Source organism: Spinacia oleracea, chromosome 4 (assembly GCF_020520425.1).
Source record: "Spinacia oleracea cultivar Varoflay chromosome 4, BTI_SOV_V1, whole genome shotgun sequence".
NCBI classification, from domain to species: Eukaryota; Viridiplantae; Streptophyta; class Magnoliopsida; order Caryophyllales; family Amaranthaceae; genus Spinacia; species Spinacia oleracea.
In genome coordinates this window covers 157,691,416-157,710,014 of record NC_079490.1, presented here as the reverse complement: position 1 = coordinate 157,710,014, position 18,599 = coordinate 157,691,416, and the positions used below count along the sequence as shown (strand labels likewise).

Genomic DNA, 18,599 nt, shown 5'->3' with positions numbered 1-18,599 from the left:
GAAACAGGGGAGGCACGAAGAGAAGGAAATAGAGGAAAGAGGAAGAGGGGAGGTGGCGGCTGGGCATGGGTTGCTCGGCGCCGCAGGGTTGCGCCGGTGAAGGCGACTAATCGGGAAAATACTAGGTCGTTACTAGTCTCTCCTAATCAAACAAAAATCTAAACTAATCACTAAACACAAGTAAGAGATAAGTAAGGGTCGAAATCCACAAGGACTAAGGTACACTAGTTAATGCTAATTCATTGAACAATATGCTAGGTTGGAACGAGTTGGGAATTCAACTAACCAACTAAAACTAAATCAACTAAACTAACTACCAAAGACAAACGGAGTTAGGAAATGGGGGCAAACAACAACAAGTCATGGAATGAGCACAAGAGGAATGAAAATTGAGCATAGAACATGAACACCACATGTATGAATATTGAATTCACGAGTAGCTACATCCACCTCCCGGTATCTAGCAATTTCCCTAAGTATCAAGCATGAACTCCCGTTCTGCACTATCACCCCGGGATAAATCAAAGTCCAATTCAACCAAATAGTCAAGGTTAATTCTTTAATCCCTTTTCAACCCAACTAGACTACCTCAAGAAATCAAGTAACACCCAAGTAACTAATTTGAATGCAACAAGTATTAAGAATGCTCAAACATGTAATAATTTAATCATGAAAAATCCTAAAATCCAATCACAAATACCCAACCAATCAATGTTGGATTTTCACCCAAACCCTAACCAACAACACTACTCCATAAACATAAAAACACAAAATTTATAGAAATTAATAATTAAGAACGTGATTCTAAACAATAATAACAACTAATATAAAGATGAATCATTAAACTAAGCAAACATAATTAAACTAAATAAAACAATAAATAAATAAAGCAAAAAATGAAGAAATAAATGAAGAGAGAGATAGAAATGTTCATTGATTGATTGTTGGTTGTTCAAAACAAATTGCCACCCTTGATTATCAAAACCCTCAATTTCCCATTAATTTTCCTAATTTTCTCTCTATAAACTAATTGTTGAGGCTAACCCTCTCTAAAACCCTAGAAAAAGAGGACTTAACTAATTTATGTACATGGTTTCCCCCCCCCCCCCCCCCCCCCCCACCCTTGAAATCAGGAAATAACTCTTAAACTAATGAAATAAAGGAGATAAAAGAAGAAAAAAAAGTTTAACAAAGGAAAAAAAATAAAACAGGAGAAATTAATTTAGGAAAAGGAAAAGAAAAAATATAAAGAAAATAAGATATGCCCCAAACATCAGACTCCATCTTCGTGTTTTCTTCGCAGCTCCTGTTATCGCTCCGTCACCCAATCATCACCAGCCATCATCATCATCAACGGTTAATCATCATCTATCATCACAGTCTATCATCAACTCTTCCTTCAATCGCACGACCTCAATTGCAACCCGTCCTCGTCAAATCTTGGCTCTAGAAGTTCATTAATCTGTACATTGACTCCGCGCTCAAATGTTCGATCAAACCCGAAAAAGGTTCGGGCGAACTTAATAGTGGTCCGGACGAATACAAGGTGGGTTTGGTCGGACCATAAATCTTCAAAATTTGGCAGAATGTCTCCAAATGTTGGGTTCGGTCGAAGGAGAGCAGAGAGGATTGTTGAGGGCTCCTCGCTGCCCGGTGGTGGTTGTTGTGCGGTGCTCGGTCTCCGGCGAGGGTAGAGGAGAGAAGAGAAGAGGCGACACTTGGCGAGAAGGCAGGAGTGAAATTGAGGGTGCGTGGTGTTGGTGCTGCAGAGACGCCCTGCTTGTTGTTATTGGCTTTGACTTAGAGCAGCGGCTGCTGACTTGCTGAGATGCATCATGCGTGGTCTGGAGGAGGGAGTTTTGGTGTGGTGTAGTTTAGACTGTAGGAGTGGTACAGGATAAGGCTTGACCTTGATGCAAGATTAATTTGGCCTTTGAAATTTGTATTCCGAAACCCAAACACGTGCACCTAGTCACTTATACAAAATAAACAAAGACAAGGAGAGAATTGGAAAATAATAATAATAAATGAATATTATAATCATAATAATAATATAAAAAAATTGAATATAAATAGAAAATTAATAACGAAAACTAAAATGATTTAACTATAAAATTATGGAAACAAAGAAAATAAATAAGTTAGGAAAATAAGACTTAAAACTAATAAGAATTGCTAATTACACTAAACTAAGCTATAAATACTCAAAAATAAGAAATTAAGGAAAATAAAGATTAAAAATACTAAAAACAGAATAAAAATGCCCAAAGAATGCCTAAATTACTACCCTATGAGCGACATAAATGTCAATTATCAAATGTCCCCAAACTTGAGTTTTTGCTCGTCCTCGAGCAAAACAATGAACACAAAGGGAGATGGGATAGAAAATTTAAGCAAAATGAGTTATTAAAAAGATAATATAAGGAAACATAGAAAATAGAAATCGAGGAAGAATATACACTAACTCATTGTCGTAGGAATCACGATTGCATTTAAGCACATGCAATAAGCTCTTTAAACCCCAAGATCGCTCAAGAGGGCGAGTGAAATCTCGCAAGGGTTTCCAACAAGAATAACCCACAACTCTTATTAAGCACAATTAAGACAATTGTCTAAAGTCATCTCACCAAGCATGGTTCACAAAACACAGCCGATTCAAACAAGCTTTCAAATCATAACCATCATCAAGATACATCCATGAATTAGGAATATAGGGGATAAACTAATCTAAGGTGCAAGAGAATCACAACCAAAGCATCGAATCATCAATTAGGTTCACCAAGGCATCGAAAAGTCAAAAATTGTTCTCAAATGGATAAATATGATCACGACCACCTAAAATGCACATTGACTCCCCCAAACTTGACTTTTGCTAAGTGAATCTTGGATTGCACAATTAAACCATTTGAGTAATGGGTCTAGAGTCTTGACTTTCTAGCCGCAATGACATTCATCATCACTAGGGAAAACTTTACTCAATAAGTCTTCAAGCTCCCACTCAATCATCTAAACTAACCCACTTTCTCAAGGACTTGTGGTAATTACCACGTATTGACTCTTTTTTTCTTTTTGTAGACTTTAATAGGCTTATTATGCCTTATGAGGTCATTGGCGCCACTTATTGACTCGAACTTGACACTTTGGCTTTCGTCGTGGGCTCATTGGCTCAACTTATTGGACTCGAAACATTAATCACGATCTTTTTGTTCTACAATCCAATTAACTATTAGCATAACTTACTCGAGGGAATAAAGTGCATCAAGGGAATTAAGGTAGCAAGGAACCTCCAAAAGAGAATAACATGGACTCTTTTCAACACAAAGCTTATCATTTAGAATTATCGAAAGCAACGAAGATTAAGCTATCCCTAATCGCCCTAACTCACACATGCAAAAATCCAACGAAATACCTCTACTCAATTATCCAAATGACAAGCAAGGGAATCCACATTAAAATCATCTAGATTCTTCCTTTGGACGAGAAAATCATTTTCCGTGCTTTTTTTCAATCACTCGACACTTTTTTTGATTTTCTAAGCTTTTTCATTTTTTTTTGTGATTATTTAATCAAACTTTGAAAGAAAAGATAAATAAAATAAAAATAAAATTGGATTTTGAATTTTTTGAAAAAGTGAAATAAAAAACTAGAAGAATGATGCCTCCCCCAAGCTAGCGAAAAGTTATCCCCCCAAGCCAGAATTAAGCATTGTCCTCAATGCTTGAAGCAAAGACTCAAGGGAAGGGAGGGGGGAAGAAAGCACACATTCAACCAATATGCATAGTTCCGCAAATCACAATGCATTAGAGAGAAAGGGAGACAACCAAATCAACAATTTCAACCATCCAACACCATGCCCAACAATTCATATGCCCAATCAACCAATAGAGTAATGAAAAGGGGGAGAGAAAAGATACTATCGGATAGTAGGTGGGTGTAAATACCCGTAAATGATCCAATTTCTCCGTTTGAAGTCATCTTTCTCCAAAATCGTGCTTTGTTTCCATATGCAATCGAGAATGAGCGTTTATTCCACTTAAGTACCTAAAACAAGAACAAGAATTGAAAAAAAAACATAAGTAAGGACAAAAGTAAAGAAAATGAAAGCAATAAAGCACGGGTTACTTCCCGAGAAAGGCTTATTTAAGGTCCTAATCATGACCTTTCTAGTAAATACCAAGCCAATGATCTCAAGAGTTTATCATATGCACTAACACACATTTCATTAAACAAAACATATGCAATGACAAGATGCAATGCATGCATAGAGTATGATAGAACTCGATGCCAATGAGGAGAGGGGTGCCTAAAAGAGGAAGGATCAAAAGAAAAAACAAGTAAATAAGAAAAAGAAGAATCAAAATAAGGAAATGAAAAAGGAATAGGCAAACTCTCCTCAAGATACACTTTTTGGTTGGCAAATTTACATTCACCCTCAATTAGAATCGATTTGAGCACTTGAGAACAAAAAGGAGCAAATAGCTTTTCATCACCATCATCGAGGCACTCATTCAAGGAGGATTTAGTAGGAATGTAATCCCCAACACTCAATTCCTCAATGTCATGCAACATAGGTGGCAATTTAGCCTCAAATTCATCTCTTCTCCATGAAGCATCCCGAATGGATTCATTTAGAAGGTTAGAGACTTCTCCCATTCCTTTTACAAAAGTACGGATGCAACCTCAAAGTCCTTAATAAAAATTCCATTTTAAGGGCTTCTTGGCAATCTAAGTGAGATATAAAAAGACGAAACTCGGACAATAAAATGACTGACTCGGATTGCAAAGCATTAAGGAACTCATTATGGAGAGACGTGAAATCATCAAGTGTACACGATTCATCATTTTGAGGGATATGGATAGTTTCCATATTTGAAGGAATTTTCAAAAGAAAGAAGAACAAAACAAAAAAAAATAACTATGCACAAAGACCTAGACTCGTCTAACTAACATGAACTAATGCAAACCGTAGTCCCCGGCAACGACGCCATTTTGATCAGGAAAAAAGTAGGTCGTTACTAGTCTCTCCTAATCAAACAAAAACCTAAACTAATCACTAAACACAAGTAAAGAGATAAGTAAGGGTCGAAATCCACAAGGACTAAGGTACACTAGTTAATGCTAATTAATCGAACGATAAGCTAGGTCGGAACGAGTTGGGAAGTCAACTAACCAACTAAAACTAAATCAACTAAACTAACTACCACAGATAAACGGGATTAGACAATGGGGTCAAACAACAACGAATCATGGAATGAGCACAAGAGGACTATAAATAGAGCATAGAACATGAACACCACATGTATGAACGTTGAATTCACGAGTAGCTACATCCACCTCCCGGTATCTAGCAATTTCCCTAAGTATCAAGCATGAACTCCCGTTATACACTATCACCCCGGGATAAATCAAAGTCCAATTCAACCAAATAGTCAAGGTTAGGTCTTTAATCCCTTTTCAACCCAACTTGAATACCTCAAGAAATCAAGTAACATCCGAGTAGCTAATTTGAATGCAACAAGTATTAAGAATGCTCAAACATGTAATAATTTAATCATGAAAAATTCAAAAATTCAATCAAAAATACCCTAACCAATCAATGTTGAGTTTTCACCAAAACCCTAACCAACAACACTAGTCCATAAACATAAAAACACAAAATTTATAGAAATTAACAATTAAGAACATGATTCTAAAGAATAATAACAACTAATCTAAACATGAATCATTAAACTAAGCAAACATAATTAAACTAATTAAAACAATAAATAAATAAAGCAAAAAATGAAGAGAGAGATAGAAATGCTCATTGATTGATTGTTGGTTGTTCAAAATAAATTGCCACCCTTGATTATCAAAACCCCCAATTCCCATTGATTTTCCTAATTTTCTCTCCATTAACTAATTGTTGAGATTAACCCTATCTAAAACCCTAGAAAAAGAGGACTAAACTAATTTATGTACATGGTTATTTTTTCCCTTGAAATCAAAAAATAAGAGTATTTATACTTTTAAACTAAAATGAAATAAAGGAGATAAAAGGGGAAAAAAAAACAATTTTTAACAAAGGAAAATATAAAAGAGGAGAAATTAATTTAGGAAAAGGAAAAGAAAAACAAAAGGTCTTGTGTGCAACAGGTGCACATTAATATTAATGTGCACCAAGTTGTCACACGTGTGAACGCGCAGCAAAATCACGAAAAGAAAGAAAAAAAATCACGCAAAGAAAGAAAGAAAGAGGAGAGAGAAATCGCGCAGAAAAAATCGCAGAAAAGGAGAGAGAAAAAAAAACGCAGAAAGAGAAGGAAGGAAGAAGGAAGAACAAAAACGATCGACATTGAAATCGATCGACATTGAAATCGATTGACATTGAAGAAGGAAGAAGGACGCAGAAGGAAGGAAGAGATCGACATTGAAATCGAAACTGAAGAAGAGGAAGAACAACGCAGCAAGGAGATCGAAATTGTGAAATCGATAAATAATGGAAAACCTACTTAGGAGTGTGATTCAATCCACTCAAAGAATTCAAGTTCCTGTTGAACCTGATATTCAAGATGCAACAATGGAGGACGTTCTCAACAATTGCATCGAAAACAATGCTTTGGCACAGGAACGTGAAGAAGAGGAGGCAATGGAAGCTGAAGAACAACATATTATTTCTGATTCTGAAGGTATGAATAATTAATTATATGTTTGAAGTTAAAGTTATGGTTATAAACGTAAAAGTTAGGGATATTCCTGTTAAAGTTATGTAAATGTGTTGGTTTGCCTGAAGTATTGGTGTTTGAAAAAGTTACAGATATCAAAGTTAAAGTTGAGGTTTTCAGAGTAAAAGTTAAGTATGTAAAATGTAAAGATATAGTTATGCATAAAAGTTATAGTTTATACGTTCAAAGTTAAAGTTATAGTTATGAATGAAAAAGTTAGAGATATTCCTGTAAAAGTTATGTAAATGTGTTGGTTTGGCTGAAAAATAGGTGTTTGAAAAAGTTACAGATATCAAAGTTAAAGTTGAGGATTTCAGAGTAAAAGTTAAGTATGTAAAATGTAAAGTTTAGAATATTTGCTTAGATTTTTAACATGATTTTAATAAAGAATTTACATGGTTTTATGCATAAAAGTTATACTTTGATGCATAAAAGTTAGCCTTGTTTAAATAGATATAAGGCTTGTTTTAGTAAAAGTTATAGTGTTATCCATAAAAGTTAGACTTATTGTTGTAAAAGTTACAGTTTTATGCGTAAAAGTTAGGCTTGTTTTAGTAAAAGTTAGCCTTGTTTTAGTAAAAGTTAAATTTCTATGCATAGAAGTTAAACTTGTTTTAGTAAATGTTGGCCTTGTTTTAATAAAAGTTATAGTATTATGCGTAAAAGTTAGGGTTTAATAATAAAAATTTCTGCTGATTTTTGGTAATTGCAATAACAGAACCGGATCAAGATATTGTTGGAACACTGATGGGATACACTGCTGAAACAGTGGAGGAACTTCTAGGTTTCTATGAAAAACATGCTAGTGAGGTTGGATTTTCCATAAGGAAAGGAAACACGAGATTCAAAGTTGGGACAAGAATCGTGCTTGAAAAGACATATGTTTGTTCAGCAGCAGGAGTAACAAACAATGGAAAGAACAAAAAGAAAAAAGTGCAAACAGTTGTTCCTGTAGTGCCCAAAAAAGAGAGAAAACCAAGGCAAGTTTCGATCACGAGAACGCAATGTAGGGCTTGCTTGAGAGTGAAAATGAATTCTGAAGGCAGATATGAGGTTGTTAATCATGTGATAATGCACAACCATGATTTAACTAGAAGTCAATGGCACTACTTGCATAGATCTGAAAGGCAAATAACGGAAGAGAAGAGGGAGGCAATTGAAACTATGCAAAAATCTGGTAATAGTTACATTTTGATAGTTAAACTTTTATGTTCTGTGTAAAAGTTATTGTTTTGATACTCATCCTTTTGTTACTGCAATCACCTTCTAAGATGAAAAAAGTTGGAAATATAAAAGTCACACTCATCTCAGTTAAAGTTAAGCTTTTTAAAGTAAAAGTTAGGTTAGAGTAGAATGAGAACTGTCTTTAACTTTGACAACAATTTCCTTAACTTTAACCTACATAACCACAACTTTAACACAAAAATTAACTATAAGGTGTTAAAGTTAAGTTAATTACAATTAAAGTTTTAGAGGTTAAAGTTAAGCTTTTTAAAGTAAAAGTTAGGTTAGAGTAGAATGAAGACTGTCTTTAACTTTGACAACGATTTCCTTAACTTTAACCTAAATAACAACAACTTTAACACAGAAAATTAACTATAAGGTGTTAAAGTTAAGTTATTGACAATTAAAGTTTTAAAAGTTAAAGTTAGCCTTTTTGTACTAAAAGTCAGGTCTGAAGAAGTAAAAGTTAAACATTTTGCCGAAACTATTATTTTATTTACATTCTTTTATGCTGAACTGACAGGTCTGTCATCCACGGCTTCCTTTAACTACATGGCAATTGAAGCTGGAGGTGAAGAAAATTTGGGACACTCGAAGAAAGACCATCTAAATTACTGCACGAGGTTAAAAATGAAGCAAATAGAAGGAGGTGATGCACAAGCAGTAACTGACATAATGTATTTAGAGCTTGAAGGTGACCCAAACTTCTTTTTTAGATTTAGATTGGATGAAAAAGGTAAATTGAGGAGTTTGTTTTGGAGGGACTCTATGATGATGGAAGACTATGGAATTTTTGGAGATATAGTGGTTTTTGACACGACGTATAGAACAAACAGGTATAACCTAATTTGTGCTCCAATAGTTGGAATAAACAACCACTGGAACAATTGCATGTTTGGTTGTGCATTCATAGGAGATGAAAAGATTGAGTCGTTTGTGTGGCTTCTACAAACTTTCAAAAAGTCAATGGGGGGAAAAAGTCCAATATCAATCTTTACAGATCAAGATGCAGCAATGAACAATGCCATCCATCAGGTAAAAATCCAAGATTTATCCTTTTCAGAGCCCTTAACTTTAACTTCATATTCCTCAACTTTAAGTTCATAGTCCTTAACTTTAACTTCCAAATCTTTAACTTTAAGTTCAGAATCCTTAACCTTAAATTTAGAAATCTTAACTTTAATTTTAGAATCCTAAAGTTTAAATTTAGAATACTTATCCTTAACTTTAACTTTAACTTTATAATTCTTAACTTTAATTTCAATTTTCTTAACTTTAACTTCAAAAATCTCAACTTTTAACATTGAGTTGTATATGCAGGTCTTTCCAGATTCAAGACACAGATTATGTGTATGGCATTTGCATCAGAATGCTATTACCAGATTTGGGGCATTGAAACGAGATCCAACTTTTAAGAAGACATTCAACTATTGCTTGTATAAGTGTGTCACAGTAGTTGAATTTGAAACCAATTGGAGATCAATGCTGCAACAATATGAGTTGATAGGGGAAGAGTGGTTTACAAATGTATACAATTTGAGAGAAAAATGGTGCCCTGCGCTAAGCAAAGACTTCTTTTCAGCTGGGATTTTGTCTTCACAACGAAGTGAAAGCACTAATCACGCCATCGGATTTAGAGCAAACAGAACAACCAGTTTAACTGATTTCTATAGATTGTTTAAAGGTACAATACAACGTTGGAGAAGTACAGAAAAGCAAGCTGAATTCTCTTGTAGTAAATCGGTTCCATCCTCGGCTTTACCACTATCTGGATTGTTGAAACATGCATCAGAAGTTTACACGTTGTCACTATTCAGAGACTTTGAGGAGGAATTTGGATATTCAATTGCAACAACAGCAAAATTAATTTGGAAACAAGGTAAATATCAGAATTTAAAGTTAGTCTTTTTACTGTAAAAGTTATGCCTTTTTTTAATAAAAGTTGATAAACTGAAATATAAAGTTTATTAACTTTTAATTCACCAGGGCTAACTTTTATACATATTTTCATAACTTTAAGTAAAAAGTTTAGGTTTTTTGTTTTAAAAGTTAAGATTTTGAAAAAGTTTAGGCATCTGAAGTTAAAGTTTAGAATTCTGAAGTTAAAGCTAGGTTTTTTATTTTTAAAGTTATGTAACCTGAAAAATTAAGTTTCATAACTTTAAGTACACCAGGGCTAACTTTTATATTGATTTTCCTAACTTTAAAACATGGTACTACTAATGCAGAAAATACTGAGTTCTATGCTGTGTCCATTGATGAAGAACCTTGGTCTGCACAGAGAGTAACATACATTCACGAGAGCCAAACAGTATCATGTACGTGTAAAAACTTTGAAGCTTCAGGATGGTTATGCTACCACTGCATTAGGATATTGCACCTTCATTCGGTTAACCGGATTCCAGAACAGTACATCAAAAAGAGGTGGACAAAATCTGCCAAGTCATCAGTTTGGAACAAATTAGAAAATGAAAAACCAGAAGAGGTGCAGTACACACCTTGGCGCCAAACCATGGCTAGGAAATACTACAACCTTATCTTGAAAAGCCAATCAAATGAGGAGACAAGAACCCTTATGGAGGATGGTTATGCCGCTAGTGTGTCTCTGGTTGATGAACTTCTAGCGTCATTAAATCTTTCAAACACTGACGACGCTTCAACCACAGAAACAAGTGCAACAGCAGCACCTGAAACAAGTGCAACAGCAGCACCTGAAACAAATGCAACAGCAGCATATGAAACAAACTCAGCACCAGCAGGTAAAAGTTAATTGTTTTTTGGTTAAAGTTAAGATATTCCTTGTTAAAGTTAAGTTAGAGATGATGAAAGTCTGTCTTAACTTTAGAATAAATTTCATAACTTTAACCTACAGAACTACAACTTTAAACCAAAAAAACTATAATGTGTGAAATAAAAACAGATTGGAACTCACATTTTCTTAAAAAGGAAAATATGTAAAAGTTACAATTTTATAAGTAAAAGTTAGGGTTTTATATGTTAAAGTTTGGGTTTTATAAGTAAAAGTTATGATACAGTATGTTAAATGTTTGTAGGTACTCATGCAACAACAACAAGTGATACAAGTGTACAACAAGCAACAATTTCTGAACCTGCAACAAACACAGCAACTGAACCTCCTATGGTATTGGATCCTGAACGTTGCACAACAAAAGGAAGGAACAAAAGACCACGAGGACCATTTGTCAAAAAGAAGAAGGGAAAAACTGCAGCGCCTCCAACAGCAGACTTTGGAACAATAACTCCAAATTTGAGATTATTTTGATTCTTTTAATGTTTTATATCAAAAATAGAATTTAATTTTTTCTTAAAGTTAAAGTTAAGGTTTATGAAGTTAAAGTTTAACATTCTGAAGTTAAAGTTTACTAGACTTGAGAACTTAGTAAAAGTTTCTTTACATTGAAAGTTTGAATATATACATTAAAATTTAGTGAAGTATAATATTTCTCTGAAGTGTATATATCTTTTAATCTGTCTTTTGTTCAAAAATGTAAAAGTTGGATTTATATATTAAAAGTCAGGCTAGATATAGTAAAAGTTGAGGTATATTTGCTTAACTTTTAGCATTAAATTAACAACTTCTAATATGTTACGTAACTTTTTCTAAACATCGCCAAAACCCATGTTACTTGGACTGACTTGGATACGTGTCCAAGTGTCTAAGATAAATTGTGAATTTTTTTTTCGGATTTAAGTTGAAAATAAAGTTTCAAAGTGCATTGATACTTAACGTACAATGAAGAATTGAAGTTATATACCAAAAACCAATATTATACTTAAAGTTGAGAGTTTTGTACTTAAAGTTACCCTTTTTGTAATAAAAGTTAGATAAACTAATATTAAATTTTCTTAACTATTTCAATAACAAGGCTAACTTTAATGGTGATAATCTTAACTTTAAGCATAGAATCAACAACTTTAAATACATGTTTCAGAATCCTAAACTTTAACTTTAGAACCCTCAACTTTAACTCAATTATCCTAAACTTTAAGCCTAAACTTTAACTTTAGATCCCTCAACTTTAACTCTAAAACCCTAACTTTAACTCTATAATCCTCAACTTTAACTTAATTATCCTAAACTTTAACAGCAGAATCCTAAACTTTAATTTTAGAACCTTCAACTTTAACTCTAAAACCCTGACTTTAACTCTATAATCCTCAACTTTAACTCAATTATCCTCAACTTTAACTCAGAATCCTAAATTTAACTTTGGATTCCTTAACTTTAACTTCAAATGCCTAAACTTTAACTTTAAAATCTAAGTCTTTAAGTTCAGAAACCTTAATTATAACTTCAGACTCCAAAACTTCAACTTCAGATGCTTAAACTTTAACAACAGAATCCTAAACTTTAACTTAAGAACCCTCAACTTTAACTAAATTATCCTAAACTTTTACAGAAACTGAACATTACCAAAAACCAATATTATTCTTAAAGTTGATCTTAACTATAACAATAACAGGGCTAACTTTAAAAATAATAATCTAAACTTTAACCATAGAATCAACAACTTTAAAAATACATGTTTCCATGTTCTACTGAACATCACCAAAAACCAAAATTATATGCCATATATACACAAAAATGGCATTATACTCTAGAGAAATATTTTTGTGAAAATGTAAAAGTAAAGATTATTGTACTTAGAGTTTTGATGAACTTTAAAACTAATATTAAAATTTCATGCTGCAGGTTTCTTTGCCGTCCGTTTGGTAGGAGCTTGCTTCTTCTCTGGTGGTCCTACATTTTCGGGGACAGATGCATCTGCTACATTCCTTTTAAGACGTTTTCTTGAAGTAAAAGTCTTCAACGGTTGTTCGTTGCCCTCTGCCGCATTATCATTCACATCTGCCACATTGTTATTCATCTCTGCCATATTACCCTCTGGTTTCTCGTTCTCATTGGCATTCTCCTGTGCAATTTTACCCTCTGGTTTCTTGTTCTCATTGGCATTCTCCTCTGCTTTCTTTTCAACTTCCTTCTCCTTTTTGGCAGCTTCTTTCTTCAACTTCCTATCATTTGCCAATTTTTGCTTCCTCCTGGTTACCACATGTGGATAGACATCTACTCGTTTGGAATTGAAATCAGCAAGTTTATTGAGAACTTCTGCCCGTTTGTCATTCATGTCAGATAACACAAGTGTGGCACATATTTCGGCACGCAGAACAATCCTTTTACGGGGCTGTATTATTTGAAAAAAAAAGAATAACATTATCAACATCATTTTAAATTCCAAAATAAATAAGGCTAATAAAAGTTAAGCAAATTGCTGTAAAAGTTAGGAATTTTGACTTAAAAGTTATGATTCGAAAAAATTCTAACCTCTTTCAAATCAGGACAGCTACATTTGATTCCTTCAAATGTCAACATACTAATCATTGTATAAATTCCACAATCAAGGTCAGAACCTTTTGCAGTCTTCCAATCAAACTCAATCTCCTCCATGGGGTACGTTCCAATATCACCTTCATGATTATTGCCTCTATCATCAAGGAAAGTACCCAGGAGATCACACTGAAAACAATATTAAACACATTTATTGGTTTGTAACAGAAAAAAGAAAGTTGAACCGGTAATTCAACATTCTTAAATTGACTAGAGGTAATTACCAGAGTTGTTGAAAAACTTTCCAAATCAATGATTTGAGCTTCATCATACACAAGATTGTCCACGTGTTGCATCGTTTTGGTTTTCAAATTCAACACAAATAGGAAAAAGTGGCGTTCTCGAAAAAAAGGAACAAAAACCTACAAAAACAAAACATATTGTGATGTTAATAGATACACAAAAACAAAACTTAAACTAGTGAAAGTAAACTTTAACTTCAGAATCCTAAACTTTAACTTTGGATACCTTAACTTTAAGTTCAAATGCCTAAACTTTAACTTTAAAATCTTAAACTTTAAGTTCAGATACCTTAATTACAACTTCAGACTCCAAAACTTTAATTTCAGGTCTAAACTTTAACAACAGAATGCTAAACTTTAACTTTAGAACCCTCAACTTTAACTCTAAAATCCTCAACTTTAACTCTAAAATCCTCTACTTTAACTCAATTATCATAAACTTTAACTTCAGAAACCTTAACTTTAAATTTAGAATCCTTAACTTTAACTTCAGAAAAATTTAATGTTACAAGTTGAATTTTAGGATTCTAAACTTAAAGTTAAGGTTTCTGAAGTTAAAGTTAAGGATAATTCAGTTAAAGTTGAGAATTTTAGAACCCTCAACTTTAACTCTAAAATTCTCAACTTTAACTCAATTATGGTAAACTCTAACTTCAGAAACCTTAACTTTAACATTAGATCCTAAACTTTAACTTCATAAAACTTGACTTTAAATTTAGAATCCTTAATTTAATTTTGAGGTGATGCCAAGTAATAACTGACCAGATCAACACAGGTGATGTCAAAGCCATTGTTGTAAATATCAATCCACTCTTTCCAACAAATTAGAAGCTGATCCATAGCAGCCTCGTTAGTTGAATCTTGCCAAAGAAGTTCCAAAATTTCCTACAAGGGAAAACAAACAAATTAGTACAACACAAACATTTCCTAAAAATATGTTAACTTTTACTAAACTACTACACAATTTAAGAAACTCACACTTTGGCGGACACCAAAACAGAATTTTGAAGGCGGTGAGGCATGTTGCATTTCATTTGCATTTATCATTAATGCCCAACACTCAATAATAGACAAATAGATCTCTTGATCTTCAGCAAGTGACAACATATCCTCTCTTTGAATCATATGTACGGTATCAAACCAGACCAAAGTTTCCCTAAAAAAAAAAAGTTAAGATTTATTAAGTTAAAGTTAAACCTTTTGTACTTAAAGTTAGGACAATTAAAAGACTTACTCTGCCTTCACTACGACAGGATCATCCAGAAGGCAATAATCAGCAACTTCTTGATACAACTCGGGCAAACGTTTCATGTTCCTCTTGTAGAAACGCATGAAATGTCCGACAAGGAATGGTTCAGTGTTAACCTTTCCACATGGAATTCCAATTTTAGCCTTGCCATCAGCTAAAGAAGAGTGTATAATGGAATGATAACCGACAGTAGGCTCGTAAACTTTTAATTCTTTTGGAGCAGTTTCAGCACTTGCAAGAGGTTCAACACTTGGAAGAGGTTCAACAATTGGAAGAGGTACAACCAGCTGCTCAGATAAGCTTGGCTGTACATCAACCTCCAAAGTTGCGCCTGTAGTAGAATAAATGATTCCTTATCATTTAATGTGAAAAGGTTAAAGTTTTTTTAGATATTTCTAAGTTTGAACATATAGTAAACTGAAATAGAGTAAAGTTGCACCTTGATTGGTCTGCTGAGCTGGATCAGTGGTAGCATCAACAATACGAGGTTCTTCACACTGTACAGCAGTCTTGTTAGCAGTTTCATTGACATTAATTTCATCAAGAACTCCTTGGATCTTTTTATTTGGACTATCATCTTGAGGTATAGCATTAGGTTTTCCATCACAATATATGTTCTCCAAACCTCCTGGCATAGACTGAACTGAAACTACCATCTCAGCCAATTCTTGCATCATGGCATAATACCTTGGATCCAAATCATCATCCGGCAGCGATGGAGATGAACGTCGCCTCAGTGCTGCTACAGCTTCAAGTTGTTTCAAATGAAAATTTGAAACAATTTCCAAGTTCCTCTTCATTCTCAAAAACTCCGCATGCATTTCCTTCAAGATTCGGGAAAAGTTAGACTTTTTGAATTAAAAGTTAGACTTTTGAACTTAAAAGTTAGACTACTGAAACCTAAACTTTAACTTCAGAAACCATAACTTTAAATTTCGAATCCTTAACTTTAACTTTAAAATCCTAAACTTTCAAGTTCAGAATCCTTAACTTTAACTTTAATATCCTAAACTTTAAGTTCAGAATCCTTGAAATAATTTTAGAATTCTAAACTTTAACTTTAGGATCCTTAACATTAACTTCAAAATCCTCAACTTTAACATTAAAGTCCTTAACTTTAAATACATAATCCTTAACTTTAACTTTAGAATCCCTAACTTTAACTTCAAAATCCTCAACTTTAACATCAAAGTCCTTAACTTTAAATACATAATCCATAACTTTAACTTTAGAATCTTTACCTTTAATTTTAGAATCAAATCTCAAAACTAGAATAAAAATTTTAATAAAAGAGAAATAACTATAAAAATGTTGAGAAGAAACTTACATCAGTTGAAATTGATTGAATTGCTGAATTTGACAATTGCCCATCAGGAATGACGAACCGTATATGGTTCTCATCATCGTTCACAGCATCATGCCTACCACAAATCTTGGCAAAACCTTCTTCAAAACCCAACTTTTGACAAACAGGGTAGGTCACTGTATTTAATAAACCACTGCCAAAGCAAGCTGAATCCTTTTCCAAAACAAGCCTTTCATGAATTTTAGTACCAGACCAATGCTTCATCAACGGAAGACTACAACTCTCTGCAATGCCTCTAAATTGAAGGCGATGAAAATAGACAACTTGTAAAACCCATAAACAACCACCAACGTTACCCTGGCAGCCTGAAGTTTTATGCTTCCTAATAGCCCGACAAAGTCTCTCGTGGACATATCCACACCAATCAAGATTCTTTATTTCATCTACATCCTCAAGAACTTTAACTAAACCCAAATCAGCAGTCCTATTAGCTATAGGAGCTAAGAAAACAGAGAATGCAAACATCACAAATATTCGCTTGAACATTTCTCCACCTTCCACTAATTCACCCATCTTAATCTCCAACAGACGCAATGGAATGGTTGCATTTTTTTTAACTTTAAAGTAGTCTCTCCACTGATTTTTCAAACCTACATCCTTAGTCCTAGTGCTGCTATCTACAATAGGATTGTCAGAATGTAATGGGAGAAGAAACACATCATGCACATCACATGGACTAAATATGAATTCCTTTCCAGCTTCAATTTTAAACAACCAACTAACAGGATCAAAATGATCAATCAACCAGGGAAATAATGTTGTATCTAACTTTGAAGTTTGCGTAGGTAAAGATAACAACCAACCGAATCCAATTTCTGAAACAGACTTAATTTGATTTGAATTGAATGTTTTTATGACAGCTAACAAAGCAGTTGGTCTACACTGGGTAGTCAAGTTTGAAGTACTGCAACCCCCATCCAAGCTGAAAAAAAGTTAAACAGGTAAAAGTTAGACTTTTAGCAGTTAAAGTTTGGTAATTAACAGTAAAAGTTATGTTTCTGATGATGGAAGAATTTCTTAATATTTACAACAAATACCATAACTTTAACCTACATAAGTACAGCTGTAATATTTAAAAGGAAAAAGTTGAATTTTAGCAGGTAAAGTTAGGAGAAAAAAGTCAAAATCCTTAACTTTATATTTAGAAATCTTGTTTGTAAGATTTGACTTTAACATCAAAATCCTCAACTTTAACTTCAAAATCCTTAACTTTAACTTCAAAATCCTCAACTTTAAGTTCAGAATCCTTAAACTTTAAATTTAGAAATCTTAACTTTAACTTTAGAATCCTAAACTTTTAATTTAGAATCCTTAACTTTAATTTCAAAATCATAAACTTTAACTTTAGGATTCTTAACTTTAACTTTAACTACAAAATTCTTAACTTTAACTACAAAAATCTCAACTTTAACTTCAGAGTCCTTAACTTTATAAAACAACTTTAACACAGAAAAGTTCAAATTGAGAAATAAAACAAATTGTAAAACTCACATCTGGACATCATTTTCAGCATCAACAGGAACATTAGCATCAACCTCAGCCTTAATCCTTGCCTTCTTCCCTTTGGTTTTTATTTCAACCAACTCACTCTTAACCATGACTCCCGGCTTCTTCTTCCCTTTGCCTGTCGGTTTAACCAAGCCAGCATTAACATCCTCGTCCTCGTCCTCGTCCCCGTTCTCATCCTGTTCCCAGTTCTCGTCCTGGTCCTCATCAGTATTAACATCCTCATCATCTTCATAAACAACATCGTCATCATCGTCATCATATTCAATATTTTCTGAATCTGGATATTGAATGTCATCATCTTCTTGTAAAATCTCCTTCACATTAACAGTTTTACTTCTCGGCATGATTCAATGATTTCAAAAATCACTGCAAAAGTTAAACTCCCATTAGATGAAAAATTTGTAAATATAAAAGTAATAGATTTAACTGTTAAAGTTAAGATATTAATAGAAAAGTTAAGTCTTAAATGATTGAAAACTGTCTTAACTTTTATGCCAATTTCCATAACTTAATTATATAAAACTATAACTTTAACACAACAAAGTACAACAGTGAAATAAAACAGATTGAAAGACTCAATTTAGTTGTAGAAAGGTAAAAACGTGAAAGTTAGACTATTACCAATTAAAGTTAAGTTATTCACAGTTAAAGTTAACTCAATTATCCTAAACTTTAAGTCAATTATCCTAAACTTTAACTACAGAATCCTCAACTTTAACATTAGAACCCTCAACTTTAACATTAGAACCCTCAACTTTAACTCTAAACCCTCAACTTTAACTCAATTACCCTAAACTTTAACTACAGAATCCTAAACTTTAACTTTAGAACCCTCAACTTTAACTCTAAAATCCTAACTTTAACTCTATAATCCTCAACTTTAACTCAATTATCCTTG

The 18,599-nt window shown here is 33.3% G+C and overlaps 2 protein-coding genes across 2 annotated transcripts; one reads left to right on the top strand and one right to left on the bottom strand.

Annotated features, from left to right (window-relative positions):
* Positions 1-6,478: 6,478 nt before the first annotated feature.
* Positions 6,479-11,211, top strand: LOC110785444 (protein FAR1-RELATED SEQUENCE 5-like). Its single transcript, XM_056842494.1, has 7 exons — positions 6,479-6,668; positions 6,773-6,871; positions 7,423-7,881; positions 8,452-8,963; positions 9,249-9,807; positions 10,157-10,687; positions 10,982-11,211. The coding sequence occupies exons 1-7, from the start codon at positions 6,479-6,481 to the stop codon at positions 11,209-11,211; spliced, it is 2,580 nt and encodes an 859-aa protein (XP_056698472.1).
* A 1,381-nt stretch (positions 11,212-12,592) lies between these two features.
* Positions 12,593-18,047, bottom strand: LOC110792748 (uncharacterized). The gene is made up of 9 exons (XM_056827816.1): positions 17,684-18,047; positions 16,154-17,114; positions 15,266-15,650; positions 14,812-15,157; positions 14,556-14,733; positions 14,340-14,462; positions 13,560-13,697; positions 13,273-13,464; positions 12,593-13,132 (listed from the first exon to the last, which is right to left on the bottom strand). Exons 1-9 carry the CDS (start codon positions 18,043-18,045, stop codon positions 12,632-12,634), a joined length of 3,186 nt encoding a protein of 1,061 aa, XP_056683794.1. The 5' UTR covers positions 18,046-18,047; the 3' UTR covers positions 12,593-12,631.
* Between the last annotated feature and the right edge of the window lie 552 nt (positions 18,048-18,599).